Source organism: Pagrus pagrus (genome assembly GCF_965226575.1).
Source record: "Pagrus pagrus genome assembly, chromosome: 10".
Taxonomy (NCBI): Eukaryota; Metazoa; Chordata; class Actinopteri; order Spariformes; family Sparidae; genus Pagrus; species Pagrus pagrus.
In genome coordinates, this window is record NC_140194.1 from 8,007,521 (window position 1) to 8,019,714 (window position 12,194).

The 12,194-nt window shown below is 44.7% G+C and overlaps 1 protein-coding gene across 16 annotated transcripts in view; it reads right to left on the bottom strand.

The window, feature by feature from the left end:
* frmd4a (FERM domain containing 4A) overlaps window positions 1-12,194 on the bottom strand; it is a 106,622-nt gene that overhangs the window by 6,831 nt on the left and 87,597 nt on the right. For 8 of the 16 annotated variants that reach the window (XM_084363656.1, XM_084363660.1, XM_084363657.1 and 5 more), the window contains exons 8-21: window positions 11,738-11,821; window positions 11,565-11,630; window positions 11,403-11,460; window positions 11,077-11,163; window positions 6,620-6,696; window positions 5,554-5,695; window positions 5,068-5,230; window positions 3,218-3,351; window positions 2,986-3,108; window positions 1,446-1,677; window positions 1,214-1,270; window positions 880-1,117; window positions 618-776; window positions 88-420 (exon numbers count right to left, since the gene is read on the bottom strand). In XM_084363656.1, the coding sequence (XP_084219782.1) occupies window positions 88-420; window positions 618-776; window positions 880-1,117; window positions 1,214-1,270; window positions 1,446-1,677; window positions 2,986-3,108; window positions 3,218-3,351; window positions 5,068-5,230; window positions 5,554-5,695; window positions 6,620-6,696; window positions 11,077-11,163; window positions 11,403-11,460; window positions 11,565-11,630; window positions 11,738-11,821 (1,953 nt within the window). The remainder of the gene's footprint in view (window positions 1-87; window positions 421-617; window positions 777-879; window positions 1,118-1,213; window positions 1,271-1,445; window positions 1,678-2,985; window positions 3,109-3,217; window positions 3,352-5,067; window positions 5,231-5,553; window positions 5,696-6,619; window positions 6,697-11,076; window positions 11,164-11,402; window positions 11,461-11,564; window positions 11,631-11,737; window positions 11,822-12,194) is intronic. The other 8 variants (XM_084363658.1, XM_084363654.1, XM_084363665.1 and 5 more) reach the window with 6 other exon arrangements.

Genomic DNA, 12,194 nt, shown 5'->3' on the forward strand with positions numbered 1-12,194 from the left:
AACATATATATTAATCTCACTATACATCTGTTCATTTCTTTATATAGAATACATTCTGCCACAAAAAGAGTTTGCATTGCCCATTACCTGTGCCTTTGCCTCTGCCTCTGCCTGGCTTTGGAGGGTGAGTCCTCTCCCAGAGTAGAGTAATTGGGGTTGCTGCCGGGGGGTCCACCAGAGGGGTAGTAATGCTCCGAGCTGCTCTGGCTGGTGCATGATGAGCAGTCGTCCAATGGATCAGAGCCATTGGAGCTGCGTCCTGGGCCCAGGAAGAATTCAGGGCTGCCCAGTGTGCCCAGGGTGTGCGGGTGTGCGTCAGGGTCGGATGCCAACAGTTTGCCCTGGGACTCAAGGCTTGAGCTGCGGTTCCTAAAGTGCTGAGCGAGACTGTGCAGACGTGTTGGACTGATGTCCACTGACCTGTAAGATGCAGAATCACATAAAAAACATTAAAAATAGGTGCTGCGCTGGAAAAAATCTCTAAAAGAAAAAGGACCAGGACATTGTTTTTGTTTGTAAGAACAATTTACTATGTATCTTTATAGTAACACATAATCTGCTTAATTTACAAGAGAGTTTTGAATAAAAAGTAAACAATAGAAGAAATAAAGGCTGACCTAGTGGAATGTACATAGTGTGGGGTCCTGGTCCTCAGGTCCGGGGTCGACGGCATGCTGGACTGTGAATTCCAGTGAGGGAGGCTCCTGATGGGGCTGCTCTGCAGAGAGTTACTACCCCCTGCTTCTGCACTGCCAGAGCTTGGGAAACGCCTGTGACTTGACAAAGAGGCAAGGAAAAAAGCATACTTTATAAGGTACGTATTCTATTTATTTCTTTAATTTATTCGAAAGGGCTAATTAAGATACTAATCCGTCATACCTGGAGTGAGAGGAGCGTTTCTTGACTTTTTCATAAGGCTCATCCAGTGACGATTCACTCCACATCTTGGGTTTGATGGGTGATTTATCGTAGTCAGAGCGCGTGTAGTGCAGGTGTCGAAGGCCATCCAGAGACTGTGGTGGAGGGGGCCGACTGTGAGATGGTGGTCGAGGAGGGAGGCCTTTGTGAGGCGATGCTACTGGAGAGAAGGTAGGGGTTCCTGTGACTTGAGGATCATCTGAAATAAGAGTAATCATTGGATTAAGTTAGAGCAATTAAGATAAATGATTATCATGAGCCACAAAACCACACAAATGTCAGGCAAGAGACTCACCATCATCTAAGACCAGTGCGTCAGACAATGAACTGTCTTCAGAACCAATATTGGCCTCTATAGGACAAAGTAAAAAGACAAGAGGTTAAAGATTGTATAATTATAAAATCTTAAAGCTTGAAAGCATGAAAGCGTCATGTACACATCTTGAAGAAGCTGTGAAGAAGAACACTGCTGTGTGGCGGCAACTGCAGCTAATAGAACTGGAGAGATAAGAGGAAGATATTGGTACCTTCTATGATAAGCGATGCTCTCTGCGTGGGCTTCTTGCCAGAGCGGACCCGGTACTCATTGATAGAGTTCTCAATTTCCTGGAGCTTCTTCAGTGCGTTCAGATAAGAAGTCTTCCTCTGTTTCTTCAGCTTCTTACTGCTCACATGAGGATCGCTGGCAAGACGCCTGGCTGCCTCTGTAATCTGGGACTGAATGGCAAATTCCCGCTCCAAACGCTCCAGTTCCTCTTCCTGGGACAAGGACACACACATTCACAAACATGAGCGCAAACTCTGAGCAACAGAAGCACAAAGATATTGGATTTGCTCACAGTTTTAGCAACAGAAATCTACACACAATCCAAAAACAACAAGGCTCAGTGAACAGACACGTATTCAGACTGTAACTCTCCCATGCAACGTATTCACACACAAAGCCTTGCCAGAGAAAACACGCTGCGGAAATCATTTATCTGTGTGCAGCTCTGCATTTTATCGCCAGTGGATACTCTCTATTGAGAAACTCTGTTCCCCAATAATAACACCTCTCCATCAATCCATCCTCCCCCTTTCTGCACTTCTTCTGAAATTTGTGGATCAGAGACTAATAAGTGATCCAAGTAAAACACTCTGTCATGCTGCAAATGTTTTGTATATTAGTTTACTGCAATGCAAAATGTGTATCTTAATATATAATGTAGTGTCGTATGGTAGAAACTTATGAATGTGATTCTGGACAATGAAATAAACTCCTGTGACACACGCGATGTATGCACTCATGTGCGGGTGATTTCACTTGCCTCCAGAGAGACAGAGCGATGATGTATTCACTTGGGTCAACATCTGAATGGACTACCTCACTTCTGAGGAATCCCTCTCTCTAACAATCCCTTCACACTCCTGCCAGAGCGGCTTCTGTTTCTCAGTGTGTGCTAGCTTAAGGTGTTCGGTCTAAATTAAGAAACATATTTCTGCTCGCCAGGCAGTTTGGTGATATTGTGTCCCTGGATACTTGTCAAAGCATACAACCTTAGTGACACACACCCACCCACATGCATGCCTGCACACATACAGGCGCGCGCACAATCCTACTATCACCACTTCCTGTGGCGAGAATGCTGCCAGACTATTTTTAGAAGTTCTGCTGTTCTGGAAAATCAAGCCGTGGCACAAAAAAGACAGCGAGGCAAAGATGCAGTACAAGTACTTTCACAGGGTCCAAGACGTCTCAGACTGTGGCTTTGCCCTCTTCTCTGTTTCCTTTAATTACTGAACAAACGAGTCAGGATCAGTTAACTTGACATGTCAATCATCCTCCTAACCATTAAGTGAGTATTAAGTTTTTGAAATTAATGTTTTATGTCCTCACTGTGTCTATAAAGGGATCTTTAATAACTGTGTTAAAAGGAGATGAACACTCACTCACTAATTAGCACTCCTTCGACAGGTACTTGTAGTACTATGTACTTGTTTCAAACATTGACATGACTAGAAGTCCTCCTGCTTTGTTTCTGAGTGTGATAATGTGCTGGTGAGGACAACAAGGAGATGGAGCTTCACCTCTCCCTTAGGAAGAATTTTCTGCTCGTCCAGTTTGAAGGCAGTCCCGATCTTCCGTCTCACTGTAGGTGGCTCCTCTCCTGGATCCAGAGGATATTCCTTTGGAAGCTTTCCTGTCAGTTCCTAGGCAAGAGAAAAAGAGGACAGGGGAATAAATTAAATTGGAAAGGAAGAGCTAAACATTATTCTGCTTTTCAAAATATTTGAAAAAATTGCCCTTGTTTTCACATACCGCCTCTCTGATGCAGATGTTCTTTAGTTCCTCTAGTCTCTGTCTTAGTGTTTCCTCCAGTGCATCCTGCCGGGCCCTCAATGCTGCCAGCATGTCCTTCTTAGCTGTCTGGGAGCTGTCCGATTCCTGAGAACCTGCAGGGTACAGACAACACGTAACATGAGGACAGGAGTGTGTGTTTGCGTTTGGAGTTGTTGGGGGTTCTTCTGAAGCAGATTGCGGAGAGGAGGTTGAAATTGTGTGTACACCTGCTGCCCTCGCAGGATGTTTACAGGGAAGTGAATGGGCCGTTTCGATAAGGAAACTGAGCTTCTGTGGTGTGTTTGTGTGAGTGTTTCAAGGAAGGGGCAGTTTAGGACAAAGTCTGTGACGCACAATCTCAGAGGCCCTGACATGGTGCCAGTGTTGTTTGCAACAAACCTTGTAAAAAACAACACATACACTTTTTCCTCACAAACACATGCACATGCGCTTTCTCTCTATGCTCCTTCAGTGACCTTATGTGGTTGACTGTGAAACATGGCAACAATACAAAACTAACCACTGCTGAAACATTTGTGGCAGAAAGAAAAGTCTTTCCATTGTTACAAGATATACTATATTTAAATCCAATGTTTCCATATCTATTGTTTCGTAGGTAAACAAACCCTCGCAGTGACCATGCAATTGTTCTTACAGCTAAAATACATTCAGTTTGGTGTGTTGAGCGCTGTTTGACAGACTCTGTAGCGACTCGTGCAGCCATGAAAGGTTTCAAATTGATCAAACAAACTCTATGCTCTAGATCTGGCTATTTAGAGAGCCACAGTCAGACAGAGATGTGTACGTTGTGGCGAAGAGGGGTGGTGCATGGATGTGACATCACAGCACAGCTCCTGTTATGTTGCTGGGCAGAGATGTCCTCCAGTCATGAGTGGCTCATGAAATCAACACACTGACACCAAGGAGACAAGTGACGAGACACAGACAGATAGGACTGAGACACCCTGTGTGATATGGGGCGGGGGTGGAACTTGACAAGAACAAACAGAGGAGAAAAAGGGGGATTATCAGACTAGTAATGGATAGTTGCAGAGATAAAGGAAAGGGATTTAGTAGGGGACATAGATGTATCTACACTGAGAAAGGAGAGATTAAAGAAAAAGAGACCCGATCAGGAGGGTGAGCTATTAAGAGATCAGGATGAGGACATTATTACTGAAAGAGAGTAGTGTTCTTCTTTCCTGAGACAGTAATTGGTTCAGTAAGGTGTGCTAGACTCTAAATAGCCAACACATGCTTGCCTCTTCAATCATAAATGATGCTGGTTTGGTCAAGTGCATGCCATTCCATAAGTGAATAATGCAGCAGTAGCTAACCCGGTTGCAGTACTTGTGTTTCTATTCAGCCTAATAACTGCACTAACACACTTTACATGGCTGCCTGAGTTTAAAAGGCTATTTTACTCTCTACTCTAAATTTGGTGAATGTACAAATCTTCATGTCGCACTCATTACTCTTTCAAGACAAGCATTGTTTTAAAGGCCATGGCAACTCTAAAAACTGACCTGCTGCCCTTTTCATTCCCTCACCCACTAAATTTAGCGGGGGCAGGGACCTCTGGACGATGAGTCTGTGTGACATGGAGGGTGGGAGTGGTGTTCTATACATACAGAAAGACAGCGAGTGGGGTGTGTGTACAGTATGACTGTGAGAACATTCAGCACAGAATCAATGGCCTCTTTCCAGAAGCAGCTGTTTCTGTCCCTCCGGTTGTCAACGAGACCCCCGCCACCAACACCAGACATGCAAACACAAACACATCAAACTTTCTCTTCCCCATAATCTCCTTGTCTCTCAAGCATACTCACACACACCGAGCATGTGCTGACCTGAGGAGAGCAGACTGCCACTGCTGCCGCTTATAATTTTGCCCTTGCTGCCCATGTTGGCCAGTTTGGAGGTCTTCAGAGTTCCTGTTTCAGTAAGGTCTATAGCGATCTCACTCAGACTCCGTGCTGCATGGATCTTAGACTGGAAGGACAAGAATGGAGAGGGTTTGTCAAAGCACGTTATTAAGCACTTTAATTGGAAGTTAATACAATACAATAATACAAAAAATCTTCACTATAAAAAGCCGGGCCCGGAGCTCAGAAATGTGCAAGTGCAAAACTGATGTGACACATTGGATAACCATGAGCTACTGCTATCAGTGAATGGCATCTTATTTGCAGATAGGCCAATAGCAATCACAAGGCGAATATTGGCCGATATCGAATTGTAGCCGATATATCCCATCTTGTACATTTCCAATCATGTCTGTGGCCTGTGGTGCGAGTGTGACCTCTTAGACTGACCTTGCTCTGCTTGCGGTCCAGGTAGAACTGGTGTTGGCTGATGGCCATGGCCCAGATGGACTTGATGAGGGCAGGACAGGCGTACCACGTGTGCACAGCGATGCCACTGTGACCAAACGTCCTTCGTGTCACCGACGCCCTACAGTAGGAGCGGACACAAGGCCTCCTTATATACACTGAATACAAAAGATGGTACATATTCACAACAGTGAAAACACTACCACCAATTAATATTAGAGGCTTGATAAGAGCGAACCTGATAGAATTTTTTTTTTTTGCAAAGCCACACACGTTGTTCCCCTTTGTTTACTCATCTTTATTTAAACACACATCTGTAGCTGAGCAACAGACCAGCTCACCCTAATGACAGCTTCCTTTAAAGAAAACACCACTGCTCTCTGTTTCACCCTGTCCGTCTCTTTTTCTCCCATTCCCTCCCTCCCTCTGTCTGCAGAATTACACTCCACGTATATAGCCATGTTAAACAAACACAAGAGAGGTCACTTCCTCCGCAAAATGGCTATCGCACAGCCATCTATCCTTCTGTGGTCAACTATCAAGGGTTCACCCTTTGTGTGTGTGTGTGTGAAAGAGCACATGTGCTTGTGCTTGGATGTGGCTGCACAAGTGTGTTATTAATCAGCCTATCAATCTGTGTCAGGCTCCACCAGGACATCCCCAATATCTTGCTCCATTGCCAAGACAAATGCCGCAACCATTACTGAATAAGATTCCAATCTCTCCTTTCCTGCATTGTAGCGCGTGTAGTATGAGTCCTAACACATTCACATATGGCACGGTGGTAATTTACAGTAAAAGCTACTGGAAGGTGTCCATAATTGAGGGAAAATTCTACCACTTCCAAATATTATCTGGAAAAAAATTCAGTAGCAATAACAATCAATCTCTAACGTAAAACTGGCATGAGATAACGATCATCAAACCAATGAGTCTGTCATGCAGGTCGAGACTCAAGTTACCTTTAAAGAAAACACAGATAATCAAACTGTTCCAACAAAAGCACTGCGGCAAGTTGAACAAGCTTAAATTTGTGATATAAATTTACCTCCTGGGGTCATGAACTTCTACTGAAAACTTCTTCTCTCTGAAGTAGAGATTCTCCAACTGACGCCATTGGAACACCTGAGGAGTGGGAGAAACACAACCTCTTCAGGGCTGCTCACACAAAAACATGCTTCACATTAAAATCCACACAGCCTTCAGCCAAATCCTCTCTTCTCTTCTCTGTATGTTCCAATTTGTTTGGAGAGAAAATGCAATGGATAAGTTGGAAGGGGAGAAAAAAATGGAAGACGCTGACGAAGAAGCGGAAGGAGGGAGAGAAGAGAACCTAATCTGGAGCTCTCTGATCAGGTCCAGACCAGGCGGTCTTGTCCACAGTGGATCCCTTCGCTGGATGACCTCACTTTGGAGGAAGACAGTGTGAGAGAGGGAGGAGGCTTTCTTTCCTCTGCTTGGCTTTTCTTTTTTTCCTCTCTTTTCCGTCCCTTTTATGAACCATCAGCTCCTCTTTAAATGCAGCCAAAGCCAGCTGGGCGAGAAAGTTTGCCCCAAGACGTACTCCGCAACATGTGTGTATCTTAAATCCTCCCAGACGCAGGGGAACAGAACGTTATGAGTTGGTGTGTGTTCACCATCTGTAGGCATGTGCGTGTGTGTTGTTGGAGAGAAAGTGTGCAAAGTTAAGTTTCCTCCTCTCCTGCAGCTTTGCTAGGAGGGCTGTGGAGGGAGGGGGCATTTGTGCCTCCCCTCCTCCTGATCCCTCCTCCCTCCCTCAGGGACTGTGCTTCCTGCTCTGGGCTCTGTGGTTGGGAGGTGTGTGTGCATGTCTGCGTGTGTGTGTGTGTGTGTGTAACGCGGGGTCAGGGGAGGAGTGATGAAGGGGAAAAGAAGCTTTCTGTGGCCCCAGCAATTGAAGTGGCCTCGCTTTGTTTAGTCAGACCTCAGTGTGCGCGCACGTACACACATTCGCAAAGTCTGTTACTTGTTAGAATAACAGTGTGAGCTATTTCAGAACACAAGTGAGCCTGCGCCTGTCAGCTGGAGCAGACAGGCAAACACACACACACACAAACCTCTGATGTACACTGACAAACCATTATAAAGAAAGCTAAACTAAGTTGCAAGAAACAGGAGAACGGAAATTAAGCACAAGACCCAGCTATGACAGGATAAGGGAGGAAAAGAGGAGAAAGGGAGCTAAGGGAGGAACAGGTCACAGCCCAGGAATTTAAACAGCCTGGGAAAACAATGGACAGAGGGATGAGAGGGAGCAAAGGGGAGGAGTGGGAGAAATATTATGTAAACAGCCTAATGTATGTATTGATGTGCGTGTGTGCACCAGCATGAAGAAAGTAAATCACAGTTCTTATCTAAACTGTTGCTGTACCGTACATTTTCAATGGAGTGTGAAGTGCTAATGTAGCATGGTGCTAAATATAGCGGGCAGGGTCGAGAGTGAGTGAGGGACTGTGTGAGTGTGTGTGTGTTTGTTGGCTGCATATGGGGCAGAGCTGTGGAGATAAGGTAGGTGTTTGTAACTGTGTTCAGGCACGAGACCACTAAAGCTGTCCTCTCCATCAGCAGGAGAGAGCGTCTGCAACTTGGAAGTAGACTGTTGTTTCAGGATAAGTTGTGTACGTGTATGTAATAATGGCTACACGATCTGGCGTAAGCTGCAATGAAGTTTAAAATGAGACATTTTTGTCGCAATTCTGCTTCAGTTACATAAGCCCGTTGTATTAATAAAACCTGTGTAGTCTTTACCCCTGTGAATAGCGTGAATATCTGATAAAAGAAAAAAAACATTGTGACAGACTGTGTTTTAGGAAGTCAGCCAAAGCTGCTGGGTGCCACTGTTCTTAGGAGTGAGGGTGGTGCATCTATGCTATAAATCCTCTTCCTTTTGACTCTAATACACTCGCACACAATGGCACAAATACACACGAGAGGATGTGACTGGTCGTTATTCATAAGCAACTGGGTGCTCATGTGACACAGGCCCACGTCTGTCTCATAATAATGTCTGCACACCCAGGCACGCATCCATTGCAGATGAAAAGGTCAGATCTGATAGAGTGTAAAAGCCTTTCGGACTCCGTGGGGATTACGGGAAGAATAGAAATTTTAAATAGCAAAGGCCAATACAACTGTAGTGAGGCCAGATACTATTCTTTTCTAGAGCTGGACCTGAGTCTCTCAAAGACTATTGTTTCCTCCATGGGTGGGGCTCTGGTGCGCAATACTACATCTACCAGTTGTCATGGAGATGCAGATACACTCTGGGGGCACTTCCTGTTGTTTGTGTTTTGGTTATGGTGTTTTGCAGGGATGACATTTATGGAAAAACTAATCAGAACAGGCTGTGTGAGCCTATTTACTCTAAATGAAACACAGACAGCAGCTCACTTAAGTCAGTGGGTGTAGTCCACTGTAAAATAAAATGATCCATATGCAGTGAAATGCGTGTGAGATGACAGTAATTGAAACCATAGTTTTCTGTGTTTGATTGAACCTTCTCGCGGCTTCTTTACAGTGTTGACAGAAGCTTTTCCATGTTAGCTTTAAGTCCGTCACTCAGGTAGTCAGTCAACACACGGACCCTATAATCTCTGCCTTAATGAGTCAGAACACACTAATGAGGCATTAGTACGGTGTGTGGTTCAGCAGTAAACCCCTGTCTGTGTGTACTGTACGTGTGTCTCTGCATGTGACCTGCGGTAAGCAGAGGGGGAGAGGTATTTTAACATCCCCAAATAAACGTGGAGGGTGCGGTAGACGGCCTGCATTTAGAAACAACAGGATCTCCCCTCGTGAAAAGACTCCTAATTACACACAACTTCCTCCAGTACACACACACCTATTAGACAGCACAACGTGAAGTCACTTACTCGTTTGCTGGTGAGAACATAAAACATTTTTAATGTGACAAAAGACGGTAATTGGCCCGAAATGTTCCATAATTGGGTGTTCTGCCTCCATCTCACTGAGTCACAGCACTGAAAACTTGAAGAGTGACAAGTTAGTGATTACACTCTGAGTCACTGGTTACTGGTACTGGACTGGCTGGCTAACTGACTAATCACAAAATCAAATGCTCTTCCTTCCGTTTGTTGAAATAGCGGTGAGTCTCATTACTGCCAAAACATATGGAAGGCTCCTAGTGACCTCTATGAGTGTCTCTTCCTGTGAACAGCTTTGGAAAGAAGCACCACACACCCTCTTTTGTCTGCCTTGTGATGTTGAACTAGCAAGACATGCAGTCCACAAATCTCATTTAGGACAAACTCCTTAGACCACAATCACACATGCGTGGTGAGGAGGCCCAGTCTTACTCTTTGTCTGCTTCCAAATGTCTGTGTGTGTGAGGTAGACAGGGGAAGAAAGTGAGGGGTCGGTACTGAAGCTTAGTGGACCAATGACTCACACTGACTGTTGCTATAGCAGCTGAATGCTTGATAAGTCTCTTGTGTGGGAATGCCATTAACTCTTTCGTGTCTCCATCTCTCAAAAATAACCCCTCCTTCTTCCTTCTTGTGACATTTAACTCACAGGAGGCAAAAATCTGCCATTTTTCAGTAAGTAAAAATCACATAGTCTGGGACCTTTTCACAGGTATCACAGCATGTTTTGGTATTTGCGTGTCTACCAGATGTAAGAGTGCATTTTTTTCATCACTATGGTGATGCAACACCTAAGCGGCCACAAGATTTTGAGCACTTGGGAATGAGGCAGGGATGGTGCTCAGTGGTGAGAAAGTCATTTAGACTGGAATGCACTTATCAAGACACACACACACAGAGCACAATGCTAGTGGCAAACAGGAAAGCTGCGGCAGACAGGAAGTATTCATCAGGAGGGTGAGTGAAGAGTGTGTGTGTGCCTTTATGAGCAACAGAGTATCAGTGTGTGTGTGTGTGTGTGAGTGTCTTGGTGGTCAGTCCGAATGAAGGGAAGTGGTTAACCCCATTAACAGCCTGTGAGACAAGGCTGAATGCCAGAGTTCAAGGCCCTAAACACGACTGGGGGACAGAGGTGAGGCAAGAAAGGCTCTCTGGGTGGATCGACTGGGAGGAGGGCACCATTCACAGAAAGGCAGAAATAAAAGCAAGACAGGATGCAAAACATTCCAAGACTGAACGTCTCCAGACAGTAGTATTTGTACAGTATTGTTTGTGCTCTTTCCAAACACAATATCCTGACTCACTGAAAAAAATGGACAGTGGCGACGACTGAAACAAGCAAGGAAAGATAGAGAGAAGATGTTTCATTATAAAGTAATGTGTCATTTATGTAACTATATTGACTAACCACTCAAAAATGAAAAGATATCGCGGGGGTAATACATTTTACACAGAAGCAGAAGAGTGTGCTTGGATGAATAACAGCCTCTTGCAGTTTTAGAAAATCCATGTTTTAAAGCTTATTGAAAGAAGGGCTGAAGGCTGTGCAGAGGACAGTTGAGCTTGTCGTGCAGAGACAACAGAGGGAGCATCATCTCACCTTCCTGGGTTTGACTTTGTCCTGGTGGTCATACTGAAAGATGCCTTTATAGCTCAGACCCAACCACCATGGGATCCCCTGCTTGTCCTAAAACACACAACAAAACTTGCTTTAGGAGAGGTTGTGTCTGTGTGTGGGTTTGATAGAAAAAGAAAAAGAGAGACAGAGACAGAAACAGAAACAGAAACACCATGTACAAATAGCTTTAAGCTCCATCATATCTCCAAATCCCAAACTGCCTGCTTTCAGGTTAACAGTGAACAAAAAAATGTGTGTGGTGCGGGTGTGTGTGTATAAAAAGAAAAGGCAGAGTAGTAAAACTGTACCTTTACAGCGTAGTAATGTACTCCATATGTGGGCAGGGACTCTACAATGCTCATATAACTGTGAGGAGCAGAAAGACAGAAATGTAAGGGTTGCAGAACACAGCCTTCCATAAAGTGGACAAACATAACCATAGACACATACACACATATGTACACACTTACTTTACAATAGCTTGCCCTCTGGACTGCCCATTGAGCTTCTTGTAATGCTCTACGACTCGATCTTCACTGTAAGACGGGACGGTAAAGAAGGAGAAAAGGGTAATTATCAAGATGGGGAAAAACAACAGCTTGTGCAATGTTGTGGTGTTCTGGATAACTGACTAGTCTCTCACCAGTAGGCCAGAGATGGGTGCTCCTTTAGGGCCTGGGTGGGCAGTGCAGGCAGCTTTTTTAGGTCAGACCTGGTTGCATCATTACTGGGAGGGGGGAAACCACAAGACATGGTCAACACTGCTGTCTGCAAGAATGACTATTATTTGCTGTAGGCCTAACATTTCAGATCAAAAACGGGTAGAGTATGAATATTTCCCAGGACTGTCGTAGGATATAAAATGGTGGGAAAGGAACTGCATTTAGTCCAGAGAGGACTGAATGCTGATGGCCTGTATGCTATTCTATTTCAGAGGCAGGGCGCTGTCCACCTCAAAACAGCTGCAGGGACGTTGAAAGTTGGAAAACAGAGAGAGCAGAGGGACAAAAACACAGACAGGAAAGATCAAGAAAGATAAAGGGAGATGAAAACAGGGATAGAGGAGGAAAAGATAAAGACAAAGACAGAGTAAATGAGAC